The sequence below is a fragment of the Marmota marmota genome, unplaced genomic scaffold (assembly GCF_001458135.2).
Source record: "Marmota marmota marmota unplaced genomic scaffold, marMar, whole genome shotgun sequence".
Taxonomy (NCBI): domain Eukaryota; kingdom Metazoa; phylum Chordata; class Mammalia; order Rodentia; family Sciuridae; genus Marmota; species Marmota marmota.
In genome coordinates, this window is record NW_026000168.1 from 5,282,497 (window position 1) to 5,309,604 (window position 27,108).

At 39.0% G+C, this 27,108-nt stretch overlaps 1 protein-coding gene across 4 annotated transcripts in view; it reads right to left on the minus strand.

Moving 5' to 3' along the window:
- The window catches only part of Cntn3 (contactin 3), a 260,616-nt gene that overhangs the window by 206,687 nt on the left and 26,821 nt on the right, over positions 1-27,108 (minus strand). For all 4 annotated transcript variants that reach the window (XM_048787016.1, XM_048787014.1, XM_048787015.1 and 1 more), the window contains exon 3: positions 6,022-6,148. In XM_048787016.1, the coding sequence (XP_048642973.1) occupies positions 6,022-6,148 (127 nt within the window). The remainder of the gene's footprint in view (positions 1-6,021; positions 6,149-27,108) is intronic.

The following is a 27,108-nucleotide window of genomic DNA, read 5'->3' on the forward strand; positions in this document are numbered from 1 at the left end:
TGTGTATATATATATATATATATATATATGTATATATACACATATGTATAAATATTTCATGCAGCTACACTATATGAAAAACAACTCTCACTTTACATGGTTATAAACTAGTGCAAATCTATCAAGGATCGTCTTTAAATGATTCCAAGCAGAGTTCCTGAAAATGATTGCTCTTTTTGCCGACTGCATTCATTTTATCTTTGCTTGGTAGCAGCTTATTCACAGTTCTTTGAAAATGCCTCTTCTCACATGACTCTGGTCCTGCCCCTCAGAACCTTCCATGCCTCAGGCCTTATCAGTAGGCTTAGAAGACAAAGGGAGGGGCTAGAGGGGAGGGGAGGGGAAGGCACTGAGGAATTAAATTGACCAAATGATGTCATGTGCATTCAGAAGTGTGTAACAATGAATGCCACTATTACATATAATTTGATGCAGTGATAAAAATAAAGTAAAATTATATGAGAAAATGTTAAGTGTAACAAAAAGACTGTGAATGTGATATTTGTGTTTGATCGATATGATTATATCCTGTCTCCTCACCCCACTGTAAAAACACAAGAAAGAAGAAGAACAACAACAAAATAACATGATTTATTGTACGACAACCTTTCATGTCTAAAACCTAACCTTTACATTTCTGCTGGGTATTGATTGCTGACAGTATTAGCTGTGTTTTTGTCTCACATTTTTCTGATATGATCCAGGGCTTTTGAAGACACTAACAGGAAAAATGACCTCTTTCACCAGTGGAGATTATGGGAGGATGTAAGGGACCTGGAGTTCTAGGCAGCGATCTTGGACACCTGCAGAAAACCTGTCTTGAAATGAGCCAACAGAGAGGACTCAATCCCAACTCTGTCTTCCAGAATAAACTATTCAGTACTTCTGACCTTCTGATCCTCCAGGACATTCTTGACTCCTGAAATATGGTCCAGTCCCCAAGTCCTTATTTTTTTTTTCTATGCTATGGATCGAGCAGTCTAAAGTACTTGTAACATAAGGATGAGGGGCGCACTGACATCACCTTTAGGAGAGTTACGGCCTATCTGGTCATGGTAGAGCTTATTTCAGTACTGGTAGGATGCGGTGCAATGGCCAGGCCCGTGCTTGGGCAGGTCATCCAGAGCTGAGGGCACTAAGGCTTTCTGGAAGAGATGACACTGCAGCTGAGTTTGAAACACCCTCCCCGTACAGGTTGTCATCTGCTCTTTGCCTCAGGAACTATAAATACTGTTTATTTTTTACAATCATCCCAGTCGTGTCAATGTTTCTTTGCTCTCAGTGGCTGTTTGGGAGTGTGGGGGTGGTGTTCATAAGCTGGAGAAGTCGGGATACTGAAATAAGATGAGCCTCAGGATGAGGCAGAGAATGGACTGAGAGCTGACTGAAAGGATTATGTTTCATTAAGGGCTAAGAGAATTTTCAGGAGCAATAACTGTTATTTGCCTGGGGCCATAAAAGTAAAATAACTGTGATAGCAGATCTTACATGGTGATTAAAAAAAAATGTAAGAACAAGTTGGCCAGTAATCAAAATTATGCTTAAAAATGTTACTCAGTATTATGTGATGTTATGATACATGAAACACACTAGGTAGCATATAAGCCATATATGTTACATGCATTATACAGCAAGTATGTACTATATATTCTATATATGGAATATATATAACACATATGTAGAATTTATAGTATCAACATAATACACAGAAAAACAGAATGAAATATAAAGTACAATGTATAGTACTCTGTGTGTATGTGTGTGGGTGTGTGTATAAAAGAAATAAATTCAGACCTCCCTTCCTTCCATCCATTCCTGGTTCCTTCCATCCACTCTTGGAATAATACATGGTGAGCAGAAATTGATGTATTCTTTTTATTTTTCTTGTTATACTGAATTGTTTTAGTTGACTCTTACCAATTTAAACTTGTGTGGGATGTGATTCCAGGATATGAACCATGTTTAAGAAAACTGAGGCCAGAAAATATCTCAATTTGCAGCCATATTTTGCTCTTACAATTTGACTATCTAAGATTCTTCACTCTGTACTTAATAACAGTTTACTTATTCTCTAACGCTGGATGAGAATGAGATTCTGGTCACTTTTTTATAGAGAGAGAAAAAATGGAAGAATATTTGAAGGGAAGTGCTATGGGTCCAGAGGTTGATCTAGGGCAGCAGTGTCCAATAGAACATTCTAGAAGTATTAGACATGTCTCTCTGTGCCATCCAATAGGATAGCTATGAGCCATGTATACCTACCAATCACCTCAAACAAGGTTGCTGTGACTGAAGAAGTGAGTTTTTAATTAATTTTAATACAACTTATTAAAAACTAAAAGTCTGAAAGGGCCACATGTGGCTATGGAACATCATAGTGGACAGAAAGCACCAAAGTCTTACGTTACACTAAAGTTGGAAAGCTTGGAACCCATCTGAGCCACATTAAACCTTAGGACTTATTTCCTTCATCATACTTTATGTCTCAATAGAAAAGCAGAGTTAACACTAAAAGCTGAGAGTCTCTGGATGGTAGCAAGGGGCCGTTTGTGAGAAGCAGCAGGACCATGGGACAGGCTTGTGACTGAACGTGGGCATTTCCTATCTGCACAGCATGTCTATCCTTCAGGCGGGCCAACCTCATTCACATTTATGACTCTCCTGCTCCCTGATTGGTACTTATGTATTCTACCCCAGCTCAGCTGAAATGTGAGGTCCCTCTACATGCTGAACAGCATCAGCAGAAGGAACCACAGATCCTTCCATTTGGGGTCTTTCAACAAAGGCCAGGCATTTCTAATCCCCTGCAAAATAGGAGAAAAATTCTTTTTAGAAAAAGTATTCATCCTTCGTCAGGGTAACCTCTTTCAGCACCCCCAGCAGTTTCTATGAGACTGAACATTAATTAACCTTTAAATACAGGCTTTTGGGCTCAGGCGGAGAAATGTGAGAGAAGGAATAAAATTCTCAATTATACCCTAAGATGAGTCATTTCTCTTGAGAATTTCTGAACTTTTAGATTTCTAATATGGCCAATTAAGAGTTCTTTTTGCCCAATGGGAAAATAAAAAAGACAAGATTCCCTCATGAGACAAGTCAGCCTCAGTCTCTAAGACAGGCTCTGGATTTTCAAAGGATGTTCTTTTGTAAGACTCTTAAACTTTATTCTGAATCTTTGGAAGCATGTTTGGATTGCTTTTAACAAATGCTTTCATGTGAATCCCTAAGTCCCCTCCTGGGATGGCTACCTATCCATCTTTCTATATTTCTCTCTGTTTATTTTTATAAACAAATATAAAAAAAAATCTTTTCTCCGACTTCATAAAAAATTTCTCATATTCTTCTTTCTTAGGTTTTTTGCTATTATATGTTTATACTATTTATCTGAAGGATAGTAAAAAATATGAATAAACAAGTATATCTTCTTTAGGAAAATGTAAACATAATATAGAATACTACCTTAATACTTTACTCTTAAATGGAAAAGTTAAAAAAATAAAATAAAAAGCTAGCCAAAAACAAAGGTCTCATCGAAATAGATAAAGCTACAATACAACCATATTATTCTATACCCACTTACTGCACTGACACTATCTATCTCTTATAAAGGTAACATGAATAGCAAAGAGTTGTTTTCTGTTCTAAGAAAGCCTAACATCTATCAGAATGAAAAGAGTTTTGCTTGTGCTTTCAAGGTCTCAGTTTCTAGTGATCATACTGCTTTAGTTTAAATCAAATTTTACATCGGTTAGACATCTTAACAAGAAAACCTTTAAAGCTACAATTGACAGCGTCCACTCTGTTTGGCTACAAGTGGATGGTTTTAAAACAACACCCAGAATGTTAAATTTCCTCATTAATCAGACTTAAAATGAAAAAATCAATCTGAGTCACATGTACTCTAGCCTCAGTTACAGATTTTGTTTAAATTAAAACAGATGGATGTCAAGATGTTATCCCAGGATGTATGATGACACAGAAGTGTGCACATGTAAAACCTCTTCATCAACATTTTACGCACCCAAGCAATGCATTTGAACACCCACACTGTGTGCGACAATAAATACCTGTTCTGCACACACACCATCACAACGAAAGCTATTTCTAGATTTCTAAGCTCAAGACATCTGGCTAGCTGCTCAAACTATTCACATACAATTAGTCCACTCATTAGAAATGCATTCCTATATGATTAAGTCTTGTACCCTGTCAATTTTTCAGCTGAACCCATTTATCCCCAAAATGTTCATAAGATGAATGTCATGAAATGCAATTTTAGTGACAAGTGAACAAGCACCCACACCTGAGTCATTCGCACGGGTCCTTTATCATATTTAGAGTCACATCTATGAGAACAATCTTCCATTGAAAAGAAAAAACAAATATGCATTTGAAGGTGTCAGAATGCCTTAGAAAAATGCTGGAGAAAATACTTCCAGGACAGTGTTTTGTTAAATCAATCTGTTCACCTTCTACCAAAAGAAGAAATATTTACCAATGTAATATGGGCATACATCTGCTTAATTTAACTAGCTCTAAAATATGGTTTCTCTCTCTCTCTCTCTCTCTCTCTCTCTCTCTCTCTCTCTCTCTCTCTCTCTTCATCTNAAAATATGTTTTCTCTCTCTCTCTCTCTCTCTCTCTCTCTCTCTCTCTCTCTCTCTCTCTCTCTTCATCTCCTCTTTTCTTATTTCTCTAGGGAGAAGCAGGAAAACCTTTCTCTCACCTTTGCCAATTCAGACCAGTAACCTGGTATTCTAAGGTTTACTTTGTTGGAAACACACAGGAGATGCTCATTAAGTATGCTGTTGAATATTTCAGAAGGAGACTGACCTTGATTAATTCCAGAAGCAACCTTCTCACCCATTCCTGACCCAATTTAACAATGAGCAGCAGAAGTTCCATGAGATCCAGAGGACTCCTATGAACCTCCAGAGCTTTACCCATACAGGATTAAGTCGGCTTGCTCTGCTTGTTCTGGGGTGGGGGGTGCCCATCAAAAGAATAGTTCAACAGAGTTTTGAAGGGGACACTGGTAGCGCCTCCAGTACCTGCTGTCCCTAAGACATCCTGGCTGTATTTTGCAGTTCCTTACATCAAAGCTGTAATATTCTCTTTATAAATAATCAATTTCTTCATTTAAGTGGGTTTCCTTATGTCCCTCGAAAAGTAAAAATCAATTATCTTTTGTCATTTAGTCAAGAATATATCCATTCCATCCAAATAACCCACCATCATCTCCAAAATGCTAATATTTTTATATTAAGGTGATGATAATCAATTCTTTTTTTGTCTTTCCTTTTACCTTTCTGTGATGCTTGAAGGTTTCCAGTGAAGTTATTATTTATGTCTTTTTTTAATTTTTAAAAAATTTTTAGTTGTAGTTGGATACAATATCTTTATTTATTTTTATGTGGTGCTGAGGATCGAACCCAGTGCCTCACATGCACGAGGCAGGCGCTCTACCACTGAGCTACAGCCCTAGCCCCTATTTATGTCTTTTAAATGTAGACTTTAACATGATAAAAAACTAACAAATAGAATATACTTACTCTACATTAATAATTAAAATGGTTTATTAACTACATATTTATTTTTTCTCATTGAATATATCTCCAAATCTATGCCCAATAAAATGGTGGAAGGAGGGATACTGAAATATTTTTTAACTATGATTTTAAATTATCTTTAAAACTGAATTTTACTCCCAAAACAGATGTGTTCCTAATGATGACATAGAAATTCAAGCTTATAAATTAAATTGCACTATAAATAAATGAAGAAGCACTGCATGTTTAAGAGATCCTACTGTGTTCTTTAATTGATAAATCTTATCATAAGGTGAACAATCAAATTACACACATATGGATTCAAATGTTCATGTAATCAGACGCGTGAAACATGTCATACAACTGCAGCTTCCCATACTACTTCCTACTGACAGCATAAATACATGCAAGCAACAAAATTCACAGTTGCCACATTTGTTTTTCATTTGCATTTTGAAACTTTTCACCATACCTGTAATGAGGTGATGGGTTGCCTCTTGCTTCACAATTTAAAGTTATTTTTGTATCCTCTGAACCAACAGGGAAAATGCTGTTGCTGGGCTCTTTGATAAAGACAGGGCCTTGCAGGAGAAGCTCACCTATGTGGGTGGGAGAAATGAAAATAATCACAATAATAAGTAGAAGGTATTGGAAGGCTGTATCCTGGAATTGAAGAAGACCAGCAACTGGTGCTTGCTCTTCAAAACCAAAAAATCAGGCAGTTTCTGTCTGCCCCCAGGGTCCCATGCTCTGCAGGCACTGGTTTGTTAAGGAGCCTCAGACAAACCCTCTTAACAGTGCAGAGACACCTCCAAGAAAAAAAAATGCATGTTGAAAACATCAACATATAAATAATATGACTTCAAACTGTAAATAAGGCTGTAGCAATTACTTTTTATAACAAGAAACTATATCTAAGTGTTCTTTGGGGAATATACCATTACAAGACACTGTATAACCCTCCTTGTAAAAAAAAAAAAAAAAGTTCAAAATCATTTGGACACTTGGGTATCATTTTTCTTATATAATCTGCTGGGCATGCAAATCTTGAGGTTGACCATGCTGTTTTTGCCATACTGAATGAAAACCAATATATGGTGGGATTTCCATTTCATTACTAGCAAGTTAAACAAAAGGATATAACACTAAGCAAATGCCTTTCAAAAACAGTTCCTACTACAATAAGGAGAATTTGAACATCCTCAAGAGAATTTCCACATAAACACAAGAACCAAACATCTCTCCACTGTACTGAGTTTGCAAAGGAAAGAGATAATGCCCTCACCAAATGCTTATGCTAAGGCAGTTGTATAATCATCACCAGAACATTTCTGAAAACAAACAAATTCACAGGCGAAAAGGAAAAAAAAATACTCTTTACTTTCCTTTCTTGGAATGCTCAGCAAAATCGCAGAGGAGTTTATATTGAAGCAGAGAGTGAATAATAGAGTAAACAGTAACAGAGAAGGAAGGCCCACGAATAGTGAGACAAAGAAAATGAGATCAACAGCCTCAAAGGCCCCAGAACTATGAACTTATATTTGTGCTACTTCAAACAGCAGAAACATGAATAAAAATACTTATCACCACCACATCCATGATAAGGTGACAATATGATAATCAGAATAATCCAAGATATTCTGAAAAGAGCAACAGATATCCAGATCTGTCCTCCAGTCTTTAGCATGTTCCTTGAAGTTAGTGCCACAATTATTCCAAGGCACAGATAAAGGATGTAGAGCAGCCTAAGAATGCTTAGGTGGTGTGAGCAAATTCACACAGTACTTCAGAATGTGCTATACAGTCTAAAATAAACTGATTCCCTGGTTCGTGCAAAGACACCTTGCCTTTTGCATAAAGAATTTGGCCTTGCCCTAACTCAGGTTTTTGGCCTTGACTTCAAGGAGGTAATTTATGTCACATTTGATTGGCATCTTTGTTTAAAGCAGGGATGGCCACACTGGGTCTTATGCTGGGACCAGCTAAACCCAGCAGTAGTCTTAGGAGGAGGATTGGTTACCTAGACATGCCAGTCTTTCTGTTACGGACAGAGGCTGGGGGTCCCAGGGTATCTACTGCACTGAAGACTGAGTTCAACTACTGTGCAATCCATCTGTGATACCCCCATAGCACAGCCCCACTGAATACCGGGAACATCAAGCTCAGCAAGCTTCCCTGGATGGCGAAACAGCTGGTGTATTGTCACACATCAGTGCAGGGAGGGTAACAGGTCCTGAGGATGACACAAGGCTGGCAATGTGCGTCCTCTAGGCCCTGCCCTGTGTGTCTCTTCCTTGGGCTAATTTTAGTATAGATCATTTCCCTGTATAATTGTGAGCATAATAGCTTTCAGTGCATCCCATCAATCCTTTTAGCAACTTATCCAAGTTCAGGGTGGTGTGGGCTCCTCCCCACTGACTCAAAGTGGCTATCAGAACTGAGGGCAGGTTTCACAGTCCAGCTATCTCAGAGCACTCTTCCCTGTGACCCCACCACACATGGATCCCCACATGTGCACCCCACCTGCAGAACGCAGCTGGCTAGCTTCCAGAGTCCCTGTGCTTGACCTTGACCATGAAGGAAAATGAGACAAGGAAACAGCACTCACTTTTCCCACATATGAAACAATGCACTTCAGAAGAAATGGATTTTAAAATACCCACTAATGGAAAAGGACTGATACTGTCGTTTTCTCAGTTTCTCCACCCTCAACCAGCTTACCACATAGACAAGAAAAATACACGAGTTAATTCTTTTCACGGAGTTTGTCAACTTAATTGAAAATGCTCCTGATGTCTGTTTGTAAATATGTTGAACATGGTGGCTTTTTCTGAACATTCTCCTATCATGATAACTTCTGATTTATATATTTTATTCATTTATGAGATGGCATGGAATTATCTTTTTGACAAACATTCATAAATGTTAGATTTACAGCAACAGCAGATTGACATAATTCGAAAAATTGGAAATGATAGATGAGATGGGAAAAGAAATCAACAGGAGAAAAATGAAGGACAGATAAGAAAGGGGTGTTTTAAATGAACAATATAAAGCTGTTATTTTATTTTATTTTTTCTGAACCAGGCATGATGGCATATGCCTCTAATCCTAAATGTGGGAGGCTGAGGCAGGAGAATCACAAGTTCAAAGCCTGTCTCAGCAACTTAGCAAGAACCTCTTTCAAAATAAAAAATAAAATAAATAAAATGGGCTGGAGATGTGACTCAGTGGTAGAGCACCCCTGGGTTCAATCCAGAAATAAATAAATATATATATATATATTATATATTATATATATTATATATATATAAAAACTTTTTTACAAGTGACCACAATAAAAATCCCAATGTTCACCTTGTCATCATCTAATAAAAGTCACATCTCAAGTAATGCTCCATTTCTCCTCCAGATACCACTATTAATTTTAGATCAAGAGGTGAAGTAATGAGAAACACAGTTTCTGAGACCCTTCTGAGAGAATTGTGACAAGAGCTAATTTGCTAACCTTTGTAGAGTGTGTCTCCAGGTGTGACCCCATTCTAAGCAACCACTCTCTTTGCCTCCCTGACCAGGGCAACCCGGGCCATGCTGTCTGTGTTTCTCCTCCTCAGGCACACTGACTTTCTTGACACCTCTGAGCTTGCATGGGTGGTTTCTTTCTTTTTAATCCTTCAGAATTTAGCATAAATGTCATCTTCTCTACTAAAACATGACAATCCCTATCTGAAGTCATTACTCATGTGTTTCCACCAGTCACACATCCAAGTCCAACTCACGGTTCCGCTGGATCTCCATATACAAACACCATACATATGGGTACCAATGGTGCTGTCTTACAATACCTCAACTTGACAGCTTTCAACTTTACACTGGTGTCAAAGCAGTGTGCATTCAGCAGAAAGCATACTTGGAACTATAAATTCCATTCTTTCCATGGCCAGGGATGTGTGAGGCAACCCTCTCTCATGATGCTGAGCAGCCATAGCAAGCCCCATAATACCCAGGATCACAAGAGGAAGCAGCTGATACTCTGTTCCACAGTGCACCTGTTGCTAAGCCAGAATGCTAGGTAAGTGAGGTGAATCTAGTTGTGATTCACAGTACTTTCAACTCACAATGGGTTTATCAGGACCTAGTCCCATATGGCATAAGTTGAGGAGCAGGTGAATACATGTTATTTATTGATCTGTCTCATTCCTTGGAGTATCCCCAGCTCTTAGAGCATGGTAGATATTCAACATTTTTCTACTATTGAACCAAATAAGATAAATTAAACAATAATTCTACAAAACACAGATATTATTTTTAACCTGGTCATTGATAAAGCTAAGATTTTAATTCCTGGACTTAACCTCCTACCTTATATGTAGTTTGGCCTCCACAGAAGTGGGACACAGAGATTAAACAGCCCGAACATGGTAACAGTTTTTTAATGAGATACGTGGAATCAGTCCCAGGGTTCACATTCCTGGTTTGTTTCCCTTTCCAGTATTCCACACCACACTAAATACAGTTAGAGGGGAAAATTAGCCATCAGCCTGTGTTTTCAAAGCCAGCGTTTCCCGATGACACTGAAGTTAACAGCCCATGAGGCACATATCCACCGACTCTGAAATTTACAGCTCCTGGAGGCTCTCAGGCTATCTGCAAGCACTTGGGAGCCTCCAATGAGTCTTAAAAAGTAAGTACGAATTAATAATCAAAGGTGTCAGGCTAGTCCGTGCTTTATGCTCAGAAAAAAAGACAAAAGCCACTCAGTCTTGCTAGAACCAGAATAAAATAGGTGTTCAGAGATGCTGGGGCATAATGTTCTAGTCTCTTGTCAGCAATATAAACTTAAAGAGAATACATTCTGAAGTCTTCACTAATCTGAAAGAAATCGTCCAATATTTTCTTCAGAATGAATTTTGATCCTCAAAAGGGGAGAATCTTGGCAATTCACACACATATTCATAACCAGCAAAAAGGAGTGTGAGTGAGGACAGAAGGGGCCCCCTGACTAACCAAATGGATACCACGCAACATTCAGATGGATACTAAGTGTCACTTTTTGTGACAGGGGCATTTTTTTTGATATGCTAGCCTAGCTCCAAAGCTCCATTTTAAGTTTACGACCGAAAATAAAGGGTATATAACATTTCCAAACAGGACTAATAAGTCCCCAAATCCAATCCTAAGGTGTTATTTTTTTTCCCCAAACACCCACAAGCAACTAGGAATAACTGCCTTTGAATGCAAGTACAAGCTTTATGGGCTCCTGAGGTAATGCCATGTAAAAGATCAAACCGTGGCCGATCAATTCTAATGGTCACATGCCATACAATTTTCATGAAGACTGACAGAGATGTAGACAAGGGATCTCAGGCTGTAGCAATGCTTTTACTAAAATAAATAGAATTCCTAAAGACAAGTGATGTCATCTCTGAAATTCCTAGGGAAACAGACAGCCCATCTTACTTTCCCTTGCTGATTTACATCCTAACTGCATCAGAAAAAAACAACAGTGCATTTTGCAAAGAAAAGGACAAATTCTAAAAGGCAAGGTAATGTTACTGAAGATGATTTTCTCCAGAAAGTGGTTCTAGAATGGAATACAGATGTCAAAACTAAACAGAAGGAACACTAGCTTGGGTTAAAGAAAGCAAAATAAATATTCTGCCAAAGAGATGAGACCTGTACTCCAGACCCAACCATTCCACCCCAAATAATTCTTAAATGCAGAAACATTTTAAAATCATATGACATCATCATTTTTGGCATTAGTGGTATAAAGCCAAAAAATCCCAAGAGGAGGAAGAGGAGGAGGAGGAGGAGGAGGAGGAGATGATGCTTATATTCTTATTTGCTTATATTCTTCCAAAGTTAGGGAATGATAAAGTGTTCAATCTTGGAAAGACTCATTTCTTTAGCCTTACTTGAATGTCAGACACTCGCGGCATGTTGAAAGCTGGCCATGGTGGACACAGTTGTCCACTCCCTGTCTACTGCCTGCTCTTACTTATATCCTCCAGAGCCTGCTTTGGCTACACAGACTGGAAGTGTTCCCAGAATACTCCACAGCTCTTGACTGGGAACAGAGAAGGCAGGGGAGAAACTGCCAAAGAGCGTTCAGTAATCTGTTAGGGCTACCAAAACAAAGTAGCACAAAGCTAGAGTCTGTATCAAGAATGGATTACAGTTCTGGAGGATGGAAATCTGAAATCCAGGTATCAGCAGGGTGGATTTCTTCTAAGGGCCAGGAAGGAAGGACCTGTTCTAGATCTATCTCCTGGGCTTGGAGACAGCCAACTTCTCTGTGTCTCTTCAGGCTACCTTCCGTCCATGCCCTTCCCCCTTTTATAATCACACCAGCCCCAATGGATTCAGGTGTACCCTAATGATCATATCTTAACTAATTACTTTGGCAATGATCCTGTTTCCAAATAAGGTCATATTTTGAAGTACTTATAGTTGTCACTTCAGTATTTTAATTATGAACTAAGGGGTAGAATATATACAGATATATTACACTCCTCATATATACATATATACATACACACACAGTTCCTAATTGGATGTCATATATTATATGCTACATATTTATGTTATATATGTAATATGTATTAGATATAGATTATATAGTAAAATATATTATATGTAGATTATATATATGATATCACAGAAAAGCCAACCCAAAGACCTTTGAGTTCATGAATCAAGATGGGAAGGAACTGGTAATTAAGCATAACTCCAAACATCCTGGGTTAGAAAAATATGCCTCTAGTGCTTATCTGCCATCTGCAGGCAAAAGTTGTACTGTAGGCAACAACCTAGAAATATGGGGGGAAGCAATATAGCATATTTAGGATGAGAAAGGAAAATAAAATGCTTACTGGGAATAATCAATTTATCTGTTTCCTACACCCAGAAATGTTACTCAAAAATTAGGTTAAAAGAAAAACAAGGGCTGGACTGGTCATGGCTCCATGGTAGAGCACTTGCCCAGTATGTGTGAGGCCCTGGGTTCTATCTTCAGCACCACATAACAAGAAAAAAAATTACAAAAAAAAGAAAAAGATGCTAGAGCCTGGCACACACCTGGACAATAGAAAGAGGTAATGCTTCAAGTTGCTAAATTAATAGTTCAAGGTATGTTTTTCCCCAGCCTGCACTTCCTACTTTGTCCAAAAACAGAGAGAAACCACATGGGGAAGAGCATTTGATAATGAGGCAATCAGAACTGAAAAGGACCAGTTAAGCTTCACAGAGCCTAAAAATAAATATTCAAACAACACTGTGCTCCTTCCTGGAATGACAGAGACCTTTCAGAGTGTGACAAATCTGTACCAAGAATTACATAAATCCTTTAATTACAACTTGTAAAGGAAAAGAAAAAAAAAAAGCTCATGCCCCATACACATCTGTTTATAGAAGGGTTTTCATATACAGTGAAATATCTGGATTTTCCTTTGCTTCAGTAAAGTAATAGCAGATGTTGATGAAAAGTTTGATCTATTCTACTGGACTGATTAATATTCAATCTATACTGCATTTCAGTAAACAGACATAGGAGAACTTCTCATAATGCATGCTATTTTATGTTCACATTTTTAATCTAATGGCTGTATTTCTTTTTTCTTTCCTAGTTGTTGATGGACCTTTATTTATTTATTTATTTATTTTTATGTGGTGCTGAGAACTGAACCCAGTGCATCACACACACTAGATCAGTGCTCTACCACTGAGCTATAACCCCAGCCCATAATGGCTATATTTCTGGTGGTTGAAATGTTTACAATTGAATGAAGAGGTTAATCCATTCAGTTACACTGCAGGAAATAAGCAGTGCCTTGGGTGAAAAACAGCCTGAGAGGAGACAGGTGGAAGTTTTTGCAGATTTACATGTTTTCATGAGACTTTGTGGCTTTATTTAAATTTGTGCTATTGTCTTATAAATTTGAACTCTCATGATTTGAAACTGCCTAATGCCCTTTCATAAATCCTAGCTCATTGCTGTACCTTTCTTGCTGGATGGTTCCTTAGCAATTCTACTCAGTACAGAAAAAAGAAAAAAAGAAAAAGAAAAACGTTAGCATGTTATTTTGAGTTACAGTGTATGATGTGTACAACACACCAAGAGAATATGATCCATTGTCTATTTATTTGAAAAGAAAACACACTTAAATTCCCACTTTTATTACACTGAGTTTCATTGAGCATGATTGAACTATACAAATTTACATGGTTCTCACCAATGATAGGGAAACTAGTTCATTAATCAACTCCTTTTGAAATATTTCTTTAGTACACTGCTCTCCAAGGTTCTAAAAGAGATGATTACAACTGTGGTTTCTATTCTTTGCCAAAGAGTTTGGGTCAAGGCTCTTTGGGCTCAGACACACTTCCCTTCATGTGTTTAAGAAAGAATGTTTCATATCAAACTCTTATTCAAGGCTATTGTTTCTATGAAAACATAATTATACAATAAAGAATTCCTATTATAAATTGGTGGTAATGCAGAGGCTAAGAAGCGATTCTATCTAGTGACTGAATTTTGCTGTAATTTTGCAGTTGTAATCTCATTCAGTAGAAAAAGGCTGCCTTTCCCTACCCCTGCCTCATTCAGGAGAGGCCAGTGTTGTTTGTCCAGGTCTGAGTGTATAAAGTACCACTGACCTCCCTCTTCCAAAGCAAGGATCCGGCATTTGAACTTCTAGACTACTGTGTGTGTGTGTTGGGGGGGGGGGTTAAGCTGGGATAGGCAGAAGGATCCAAGAAGCAGGACACAGAGCACAATCTTTCCCAAAATATCATCTGGAGTAGGAGGCGTATCAGAACTGCTTAGACTTACATTTTTCATGACATAAAATTTTAAAAAAATACTTTTCACATCACTTACTACAAACACTACATGCATGTGTATATGATTACACATTCAGCTGATAAAAATGCTTCTTGAAATAACACCAATCTTGCTGCTTGCTGGACCTCAGCATACCATTTCTTTCCATCATATTCTACTGTATTCTATTCCATCAAATCTGCTTTATCCTATTTGATTGGTTAATCTCACCAAAAACTACTATTCTAACATCATCTCCAATCAATAGGTTCTTAACTTTGTTTTAATGACCCTAGTATAAAAGCACCCCTCCCCTGCCACCTGTACCCAAGATTATTATTTTTTAGGGGAATGGGGGATAACTTGAAGCTATATCCTTCATGTTCTTCACAAACATAACCAATTTCGACAATGAAGGAACAAAAATAAAATCACCTTCAAAATGGAAAGAGCATTATTATTGGTCCCAAGATGTAGTACAGACAAGAAACCCATCTTCACATGTGCTGACCTGCGACATCCTCTGTGGTATCAAGGAGCAGAGAAGCAATACTTAACATTCTTATAATGTTGGCCAATAAGGACCCGTACTTTATCTCATCTTGAAATATGTTGGTTCTTAGTGCTATACAGTGCGGAAAAAGAGTCTCTCTTCCTGGTGTAAACTTGGTTAGCAAATGTGTACATCTCCCAAAATGAACAACCACCTGTACAGCGAAAATAGACACTGACTCCTGTGCCTGTGCTGGACACTGTGTATATGTGTGTATTGAATCACTGAATTTAAGTGAATGTTAAACCCTTGAAGTAAGAAAGCAGTGTTCAATTTTAGCTTTTGCCGCTTTTCTTGATATTGGTGCAGATGATAGGTAAGCGATTCCCAGAGCTAGAAAGGATGAGGTAAATGGGAAGCTCTATATACTTTCCACCTCAGGAGAACCATCTGGTCATGTGCACGGGCAGCAGACACCCATGCAAGGGACATGAGGAAGTTGCTCCCTGCTCTTCCAAAAATCCCTCCTGGCTTCCAGTACCTAGGAACAATCTTCCACTCTGCATTCTTAGCAAAACATGGATTTCACTCAGTACAGTATCTTTGTTCTACTATATATTGCTTTTGCTTGTTTTTCCACTCCTACTTCCCTATCCCTGGGCTTTAAACTTTCAGAAGATAGTAAACACGCATTTCTACTCTGAGCACTTATAACATATTTTGTAGGTTAGAAAATTTAGTAAATTAGCATCACACTAGAAATCAATCATCTCTCTGTCTGTCTCTCTCTCTCTCTCTCTCTCTAATAGTTTCTGAATCCAGAGGCACTTTACTACTGAGCCACATCTCCAGCCCTTTTTATTTTGAGACAGGGTCTTTCTAAGTTGCTTAGGGCCTCACTAATTTCCTGAGGCTGGTTTTGAACTTGAGATCCTCCTGCTGCAGCCTCCCAACTCTCTGAGATGACAGGCTTGCACCACCATGCCCAGCAAAACAGGAAATCAATCTTTCTTTCCCCATGTTTATTCACAGGACAGCCTAAGCAGATACCCTGTCTCTAATTGTAAAACAGTCACCCAGGTATAAAATAATTAATTATATAAAAATATCAACTTATGGTAGAAGCTAATTCAGGGACTACAACCATGGCTCTTAGGAAACACCCCCACTATGTCCTTGCAGAGGCACCTACTGTTATTAGGTGGCTATTTCTATTTTGGCATTTTGAGGCTCTACTCACCCCCACCCAGCCACTCTCTTCTGAGTTCTATAAACATGGTACTACACAGGAGTATCTTCGCTAACACACAAACATAAATAGCACTTTTAAGGACAATGCACTCCACTGATAATCTATTGCAGAACTTCTGAGTGCTGAAGCAAGACCATGTATCTAGGTTTTAATGATGTGAAGGAAAGTACCAGCTGTCTCAGCCATTAAAACAAAACGTCACCAAGAAGGGCATGCATCTGCCAGGCTGGTCCATTCCAGGGATCTCAAAGAAAGTTTGCTGTGGTTAAAGTTATTTTCAGGGTAATGAGCATTTGCATAGATCTTACAAAATATGCAAAAATCTCCAAGAAGTCATTTACACAAACTGGGGATTTAGTTAACAAGTAACTGATGTGTGATTCTGACTTTAGGCTCAGTCTTCTTCTGTCAGAATAAAATGTAAGCATGTACCTCAGTTGCCTGCTGGCTTCCTGGGACCCTCCACAATTCCTTTTTTTTTTTCTAATCAGTTATACATGACAGCAGAATGTTCTTTGGTTTGTTGTACACAAATGAAGCACCATTTTTCACTTCTCTGGTTGGACACAAAGTAGAGTACACATCGCATCATTCGTGTAACTATGCATGTACCTAGGGTAATGATATCTGTCTCATTCCACTACCTTTCCTCCCCCTGCACCCTCGTCCCTCCTTCCCCTCCTCTTTGCCCAGTCCAAAGTTCCTCCACTCTTCCCATGCCACACCCCATATGGATCACCATCCACTTATCAGAGAAAACATTTGGCCTTTGGTTTTTTGGGATTGGCTTACTTCACTTAGAATGATATTCTCCAGATCCATCCATTTACCTGCAAAGGAATGATTTTACTCTCTTTTAATGCTGAGTAATATTCCACTGTGCATATATACCACAGTGTCTTTATCCATTCATCTGTTGAAGGTCCCCTAGGTTGCTTCCACAGTTAACTATTGTGAACTGAGCTGCTCTGAACATTGGTGACACTCCACACTCTGATTCTCTATTTCAGGGTAAGAGCTCTGTTTGTTTTTCAGATGGGACCTGAACTTGACTGTCTTTTCAGGGTTTTGCAAATCCAAAATAATACTATGATTATATGAAACAAGGAAGACTTATCGGAGATGCTTGGAGATTGTGGTTTGTAGAGGTGGGCTGCTGGGCTACGTCTCTCAAGAAGGCTTCCATGTGGACCACAGAATGGTCAGAAGGGGAAGAACAAAGTAGAACAACTTCCCTTAAGCAATCAGGTTTCAAAATATAAAGACATCAGGCATGGAGGCTAATTTCATCTTTTTAAAAAGAACTAATGAAAGGTCCAGCTGTCCTCGACTCAGCAATGTGGACTGTAGTCTCCATTGTCACCGATCACAGCCCCACATGGAACAAGACATTCCTGGCTGTCAGTCAGCAGGGCACTCACAATTACTTTAAAGATAACTTTATTTATCAAGTAAGTTATCTTGGATTGATTTATGCCATTTTTCTTCCTCAAATGATTTTTCCCTTTATCCTTCAAGGCACAAAGTCTGTTTTGATAGTCTAGCCAAAAATAATCCCACTTTATCAGAAATTCAATTTAGTACATTGAATTATACATCTCCTAAAGCATCTGTATTTTGAATGCAGGTTGCTTCCTGTTCCTTAGCCTAGGTCCTTTGTGTTTCTTCAGAGAACATTGCAAAAGACCTTGCAAATGGTAACATGATAACTGCCTGAGGAAAAAATGATCTTAAAAAACATGTACTTTTTAAAATTAAAGCATCTTAATTTTACAGAATAGGTTTCATTATGGCATCCTTGTGCATGCAAATAACATACTTCAATCATCTCTTCACCAACATTTAAATATTTTTTGTTGTTTTTGTATTCTTGGCAAAGGCCATTCTGACTGGGTTAAGATGAAATCTCAAGGTAGTGGTGATTTGCACTTTTCCTGATAGCTAATGACATTGAACATCTCTCCACATAATTATTGGCTGTTCATACTTCTTCATTTAAGAAATGTCTGTCCAGTTCAACTGCCCATTTATTGATGGGACTGTTTATTAAAACACGTATCGATGCTTTAAGACATGGGTTGAAAAATTAAGGCCCCTGAGCCAAATCTGACCACCTTCAGCTTTTGGACAATCAAAAGAATAATATTTCATGAGACTTAAACATTGCCTGGTATTGAAGTTTTAACCTCTGTAAATAAAGTCTCACTGCACTGAGGCCACACTCGCTGTTTGCCTGTTATCTATGGTTGCTCTCACCCTGCAGTGATAAAGCTGAGTAGTTATGAGGGGACTATATGTCCTACAAAGACAAAAGCATCTACTGTGTAGCTCCTTTTGAAAAAGTTTGCTGATGGCTGCATTAGGAAGGACCACACTGACTAGAAACCAAAGTAAGTTTGGTGAAAAATAGATAAGACTTTTCCCCATAATATCTCCATATTGCTTTAGGGAGATCACTCAAGCTCTAAGCCACTGAACTCTCTACTGTTAATATGCAATGATATCAACAGTATTTTTTTCAGTGTAGCAGTGGTGCAATAAATGACATTCGACATTATGATTGCATATTTTTTGCTTAGCCTTGCATCAAAATTTTAATTACATCTAACTGACCAAAAGCAATTTATGATAAGGTTGTCTAACAAATGTCTTTATCCATTACAGCTCTTTGCCTACATGGCAGGAGAAAATAGTGCAGAATTGTCCTTTCTTCATAGTGGTTATAAACACTAGTACCTGTTTTCAATCATCTGGTTTGAACATATACTTCCCAGTGTTATGCCTAAGACAAAAGGTACCTATTAATCTATAGCATCTCTATGATGCCCACTGTATGAATCTCTTTGAGGATGTTACCCAGCAGGTATTTACTCTCCACCACATTTTCAAATAATTACCCACCCAAGTTGTATCAGTGGAAAACACAACAACATGAACAGCAAAGAGCTTTCCGAAACCCCACAGGCAGAAAGAAGACATATCACATTACTTTATATTGTTGTTTTCTGAATGCTCATTTTCTCTCTTCTCGCATAATAGGAATAATGGCCACAGCACTGAGTATTATCAATTCACTTGGCTGCATAATTAAGGGGAAAAATCATTTGTGGCCCTAAATACACTGCAGTAAATATACTAAATATGCAGTAAATATGCAGTAAATATGCAGAAAAAATAGATGTTCACTGAGAAACCCATGCAGTATACAGTTCAACAGTCAATGCTTCATAATTACTTACATAATTATATGCTGATTACCATTTCTTTATATTTGTGCAAATGTTTGAACTTAAATACTTCTTGTGTATGTACACACCCACACTAACACTCATGGCATTAGAAGGAAAAGTTATGTTTTCCTGTACAAAGTCACGCACAGTATCAACTTGCAAACTAAAAAGCTGGCAGCTCTACTTCAAAGACAGAAAGCTCATATAAAAATACAAATTTTGTCATATACCTTTAAAACTCCCTGGATGTCACATCCAGATTGAAAATGTTCTCAGGAGAAGGAATCTAAGATGCCGTGTAGAACAAGCAAATGCTACTCCCAGTATTTATGTGTTCATCCAATGATACTTACTAATAAGTGCCCTCATGTCTCTTGGTGACAGCAAACAATGCCACACAGCAGTAACATGCCCAAAAATGGCAGCAGCCTTCACCCACCTCCCTGCGTGTGAAGATTAGAGAAGCAAATAATGTTCACACCATTGGAATAAAGGATGCATTACCAACCAGAGCCATTCAAAATGGCAGCCTGCATACTCCATTCCTCCAGCTCAGCAGATTTCAGGAAGCTGAGCAGGTGAACAAACTGGACAGAATCATCAAGTTCAGAGAATAGGGTTTCATGGTTCAACCCCACAACACTCCCTAGAACCAGCCCTTCGGTTCTCTCTTGTCCACCTTCCACAGAGATACTGGGTTTTCAGTGACCATGCAATGGGTCCCTGGAATGAGCAGCTTCCTCGACAATACCTTGTAAGTTCACTCCCCACAAGCTGGAGTCCAGCTCATCCTGGGTACACGGAGTCCTCCCCATCTCCTTCCTCTGTCTTTTTAATTTTTTTTTTTTACTAAAATTGTCCTCTTAGTTAAAAGGAACACATTATCTCCAGTTTAAGTGACAGGTGAGGATATTAGTTTTGTTCCAGGGATCTTATAAATAAGCAAAGTAAGCCCGGATGGTATAAAGAGACATGAATAAGTCAAAGACCAAGATAAGAGCTTGATTCCTTAGCTGCCAGGTGAAATGTGGAAGAAGTCAATAAGTCTAATGGCCAGCTAGGGGTACAGGATGCTCTTTTATTTTTTTTTCTGGAAACATCAAGATATTTTTATTTTCTTTCTAAACAATAAATATCAACAATAAAGTATGCCCCCAAAGCATCATGCTTCACATTCAAATATTTTCCCCACACTCACAGAATGCTGATCAAAGATTTCATAATCACCCATGTTGCAATCTTGCCCATCTGCATGGAATTTCATGTGACTGGTACTATCACAAGGAGGCAAAACTGCATAAGGGAACTTCCAATGCAAGGGCAGTGATTATAAGCTCCAATCACTGGGTCAACAGTTTCATAGGCTGATAAATGAATAAATAAACAGCATGTTGAATAATATTTATTTGTATCTTAATGCACTAATGAAGCCTAACCATTTTCCATTTCTGCAATCACTGTCCGGTCTCCTTTTCACTGAACCCTCAAAGAAATTACAATGCATTCCTTATGGACATTATTAGCTGATATTATGCCAAAACAAACAAACAAAAAACTGGAAATCACTTGAAAATCAGCAGTTCCAGTACGATATCTGGATTAAATCTCTCCTTGCCACAGTTGGCAAATAAAAACTCCAAAAGCTGTTTAATAATGTGACACTGCTTTCAAATGATGGAAAGTCACATCACAAAAGATAAACTGACTCTATCTTCTTTCATAGCACCTTCCAATTACACACCCCCGTATTTATATACGTAAAGATGCTGGCAGAATCTGATTGTTCCTCAATGTACACTGTTCTCATAGAACAATTTTCAATTCAAAATTTCTCCATCTAAAATAGCACCCAGTACTATGCATGTAAGCACAGAGTTCTGTCACCTGATACTGTCTCAAACTTACTTAATTTCAAGGGAAGCAACATGAAGAGACGTGAACAGTGATTGCATCTGTGCTTCTCATCCATAGGAATAAAAGGAGGCACACGGAAGATGGGACACACTGATAAAGCAAGAGCTCGGTGCACTGCCACTTCTCAAATTAAAGTGTTTATCAGTGTTTCAGTGAGAGTTGCTTCAACTGCCTAGATGACCCCTAGGAATAGACCTTTTCTTGCATTCAGGCTCTGAGTTCATGGAAATGGGGATGGAGCTGGGTGTGTGGAGGGCTGGAGGACAGCATAGGAATACCTGAGTAGGCTTTTCCACTGTCAGGGGCTCTGCAATTTATGTTAAGCAAAAAGAAAGAAATAAAGCTCACAGGAATTAGAAGACAGTGTGTGGGAGATGGACCCTGCATAGTTGAGAATTATAGAAAACCACAAATAAAACACCCTGCATAATATCTGCCACTGAGGAGTGGCGTGCAACAGTGCAAACTTCCAGACATTAACTGTCAACTGATAATCATGAAAGAAAGTCCTATTTTCACATTGGTAAGCATGTTCACAAAGTCAAACTCAAATGGTCTGCAAGATGGCAGAGACATTGCATAAAGGAAACACAAATCGTATTTAAGGACCTATTCTCCCAAACCCTGGATGGTAGGACAGCTGAATCAGCAAGGAGTACTTGAAGCAGGATCCTGTGACTGCACTCACTTCACTACTCATTCCAGGAAAACAGTGTCTAGTCCTCAAGAAGGAAAGACACGGCAGATCAACACAAGAGCCACTGCTAGAGCCTGTCAACCATCACCATCATACAGAGATTCTGACCCTCTCAGCCATTGGGGGCTCTGGGGATAGCCATTCCTGGCCAGCTGCTAACAGCCCTGAGCTTTCTCACTTAGGAGCAGCTCTGAGGAAAGAAGAAGATTCCTTTGCACAGCTAACCTCCCAGGGAAATGTGTGCTTTTGTCCATCCTCTTAAAGCCATTCACCTGGACAACATTTAGAAGATAAAATATTCAGAAACATCTTTGGTAACAACCCCTTCCCTCGATTCCCCCAGTGCACAGTTGCCATATGGACAGACCCATCTCCTCACACTCTTCAGCATCACACCCTCCCTCCCCTCGGAGGCATCAAGGAGGAACCACCTGATACCTGTGGAAGTATCAAAAACGCACCTTGCTCACAGAACCTTAGTGCAGCTGAAAGTCCCCTGAACCGAAATTTAGGCAATCTAGAGAAACTCCCTAGTAGGCCAAAAACTGGCTGTGGGACTCAGAACAAGCTCCTGGAAATGCTTTAGACCACACTGCTCCTATTTCCATTAAGGGCAGGTCTGATATACATGCAGAGATGTACATATGAATGCTTGTGCAAATAAGTAAGTCTATTATATCCAAGTACTATGGTCCCCTATGCACTTTCTTTTTTCCTTAACAAATACTTCTTCCTGAGGTTCAACTCTCTAGTAATTCAGGGCTTGCTGATCATAAGCCCCAGCAGCTTTTTCTCAGACTCTACCTACTTCCTCTTCTTTCTCCTGAAATGCACCCTCAGAGTTCCACCTTGCCTGCACTGACTTGGAGATGCTCACACATCTCTGCTCAGCCCCTCTCTGCCTCTCTACCCACCATGGGTTATGAGCTTCATCCTTTCAAACAATACTCCAAACTTCACCCCTAAGCAGTCCCGCTAGAGCTGTCACATAAAAGGCCTCTCCACCTTGATCTCATGCCATGGTACCTGGAGACACTGGCACTGATAATGATTCCAACCCTTTGGTTTCCACAGTCTCCTAGATCCTATCATTCAGAGGAATCTCACAAGCTGTCCTCAACCATCTCTTCTCCACACTGGGCGACACCATCCAATTGTTTGTCATTTCTTTCAGTTCTGACTCCATGATTCTCTTCATCTCCAATGCTCTCTTTTTCACTCCAAATGTCATAGTTTGGGGTTGTCAGTAACCTTTCACTTGACCTATTCCATTTCTTCATTCCGGATGTGGAACATGTGGAAAAACTTAAACACAGCATGTGATATATCATTATATAGCATATACTCATATAAGAAAATAATTAGAATAACTATAGTATCCATTAATATAGAACAATGTATGTCCTCACACTACTGAAAACATGGGACTTAATGGGTTAATATATGGCCATATCTCCCAAGCAAGTCTCCCTGCCAGCTTTTCTTGCTTCCACTTCATCCTCCAAATCAACCTCTTGGAGCAATGGTTTCCTAGCAAAGCTTAGATGCAACATTCCTGGCCTATCCGGATGTCTTTGAGCCAAACTTTTCTTCTACATTTCTCTATACCATTTCTCTTCATGCATGCTCAGAGCATGGTGTCTAGACCTATAATGTCCAATAAACATAGGATGTAAGACACATTTAAGTTTCCCAGTCACAAAACAGAAAAATGATACAGGTGAAATTAATGTCAATCACATACTGTGGATAACCCTAAATATTAAAATCTTATTAACTCAACATGCAATCATTATGAAAATTTTAATAATACATTTTCCATTCTTTTTCTCAATGTAACTTTGAAATCATAGGTGTAAAATACACGTAGGGCAAATATCTGTTTTAACACCTCAAGTGCTGTGTAGACACATGGAGCCACTGGCTACTATACTGGACAATGAAGAATTAGTAAACACAGCTGGGATTTGCCACCCAGCACCACTTAATAAATGCATATGGCTTCAGACAAAGTCAGAACCTTTCTGCTCCTCAGTTTCCTCCTGTAGAGTGATGTCATCTACTGCACAGGGTTGCTGTGAGAACCAAAGGTGTGCATATTCATGCATGAACCTGGAGGACATCCATGCTAAGTGGAATAAACAGGCACAGAAAGACAATGCCACATGAGCTCAATTGCACATAGAATCTAAAATGTCAAACTCTTAGAAGCGGAGGGTGGAAGAGGCGGGGGGCACAGGAATGGAAAATGAGGACCAAACAACATGATGTTTCAGTTTGGGGTCACATTTCCAGAGATCTCTTGTAGAGCACACTGAGTACAGCTGTACACATGCAAATCACTAAGAAAGTGCATTTTAAATGTTCTCACCACACAGACACACACACACACACACACAATTAAAAGAACAGTATATGAGGTGATGAATGTTAATTAGCTTAATTTAATCACTCTGCAATCTGTGTGCACACACTTACCAAAACATCTCATTGTATACTGTAATATGTACAATGTTTACTTGTCATTAAAAATAGTATTTTAAAGTTAAGATTAAATTTGACAGACTCTGATGTATTTCTTGAGCCAGGTTAGACATGCGAGTTTTATTATATATGTTAGTTGTTGTCATTATTAACCAAGGTATTCTATCTTGCTATTCAGGAGTAGAAACCATCCCTGAGTTATCCCTCTGGCCCATTCTCTTGAGTTATGTCCAGGTTTAACATAATGGCACGTTCCTAGGCTGTGGACCAGGCTGCCTTGTGGATTTACACTGTTTTTTCCTTGTGTTGCTGGGCACTGAAGCCAGGGCTGCATTCATGCCAGACAAGCACTCTGCCACTGGGTACACCCTTGGATCCACAGATAGGTTTTTGAATTCCATCTTAAATCCTTTAGGTACACAAATTTTAGGAAGTTCCTTAACTTGAGCAGAATCTCAGTATTTCCTTTGCAAAAGAAAGTTAAGAATAATAGTGCAAGGCTCACAGGATCACTGAAGGAATTAGCAGTATCATTCAGGCAGGTCCCTTAACTTGTGCTTGGTACACGGTAAATACTCGATAAACGTTCAGTAAAATTATTATTTTAGGGTCCATCTCAAATGCTGCCTCTCTGTTAATGTTTTTTTTTTTTTTTGTCTTCATCTGTACAACTGCCTACTCAGAACTTCCATGCAACAATTTCTACATTTTTCTTAAACTAGGATCTTGCATCCGGCATTTTCTCCTTTCATTGCTTAGGTGCAGCTTCCCCTCCACGCCACTTATCCAGGGCCCCACACAAAGCACATGCTCCATATCAGTCTACTCCAAGGCTCCACAGAAAGATATCCTGAGCTACAAGGCACAGGATGCACCAGACAGAAGAAGGAAAAGAGGCAGGAAGGAGGAGCCAGGCTGGGTCAGCACTCCAGCTGAGAGAACCAAGATCAGAGCTGCCTGAGGAAAGGATGGTGGGAAGAAGGAGAAGGACCAGGGCACTCCAACACAGCACCTACTTTGCTTTGCCTTATCTTAAAGACGTGCTTGAACTATGGGAGTTACTGATCAATATCAGAACTGCTTTTGTTGAGGCTTGCAGAAATGCGTGCATGAGTGTGGGCATGTTTGTGTGTGCCTGTGTGTTTATCTTGCACTCAAAGTTTCCCACTGTTCTGGAGGTAGAACTTAAGACTGCATCCTCACATAGCAGGAACCCAGTCCATTTAGCTCTGCTAATGCAGCTTACTCATGGAAAGGCACAGGGGTATTTAAAAACACTTTTATGTGATGAGTACTTTAAGGCAGCTTAACACTTAGGCAATAGTCAATTAAAGTGGTTTGAATGAGCACTTTATTTTCAGGAGTCAGTGAAGTAATTATTAGATACTTTTGAGACAATAGCTACTCTAAGTGCTAAATAAAATGGTAGGTTTTACTTAAGCATATGTTTTTGGTATTCTAATTATGCTTCTCTTTTCTTTTGGTACTAGGGATTGAACCCAGGGGCACTTTACCACTGAACTACATCCTCAGCACCCCACTATTTTTTTTTTTTTTTTGAGAGAGGATCTTGCTAAACTGCTGAGTCTTGAACTTTGATCCTCCTGCCTCAGCCTCCAGAGTTCCTGGGATTATAGATGTGCACCACCATGTCCAGCTTCTATTTTAACTTCTAATACATCTTTCCCTGATGTCCTTCTTGGTCACCATTAATCTTACAAAACATCCAATATGTGAAGTTTCAATGATCAAGGTTATAAGAACAAAACACATCAACAATGCTTGCATCTTTCAATGGTTCTCATACACATCCTATGATAAACTGTCAAGATGTAAATGGGATAAACGAAAAGCAATTCAAGATTTAGGCTGCTCCAGTGGCGGGGATGATCTGAAATAAGTTTACCTGTAAAAACAGGGAGGATGTCAAGATTTATAAGCAGCAATCAGTGACATCTCCATTTCAGTATCAATGCTATCAAATCATATTACACTGTGCACAAATACTGGAGAAGAAATGACAGTCATTTGAGTTTATATCAACAGCTTTCTTCAAGTGCCACATCTGATACCACAAACTCAAACAGTTCCAATCTATTCTGAGATTAGCCACGGTCCAACAGAACACTCCATCGTTTTCTCGGTGATTGCAAGAGGGTGTCATTAAAACCAATTAAAACACTTGTCAAGTTCGGGAAGAACTTGAAAAGTTTCTTTTACTTTCAAAGCAGTCCTTCATCATGGTCTGGATGGAACACTAGCATAGCAGCTCACTCATGGTAAGATGACAGGGAAGCGGACGAATGCTCTGACTGAGGGCACCTGCAGATGGGCATGAGTTGGCTCAATCTGCATGGACACACTTTGCAACTACTAGCATTGGAACCAGCAGAATTTAGATTGTCAAACTGCAGCCCAGACGTGTGGCCATTGCACATGTTGTGCATGACTAAATAAGTAAGGCTAAGGGAAACCAAAGTTCACATGCGGTGGTCATGCACTTTAGCCTCAATTATAATATGGACAATTGTTAAGAAGGATTTAATGAAGATGATCAAAATCATCTCATAGGGCACAGTTCATGGTATCAGTTATAATAGGTTTACAGAAAGAGACAAAGACCCCCATGGACATCCTGACTCCTGAACTAGGCAAATATATGGTT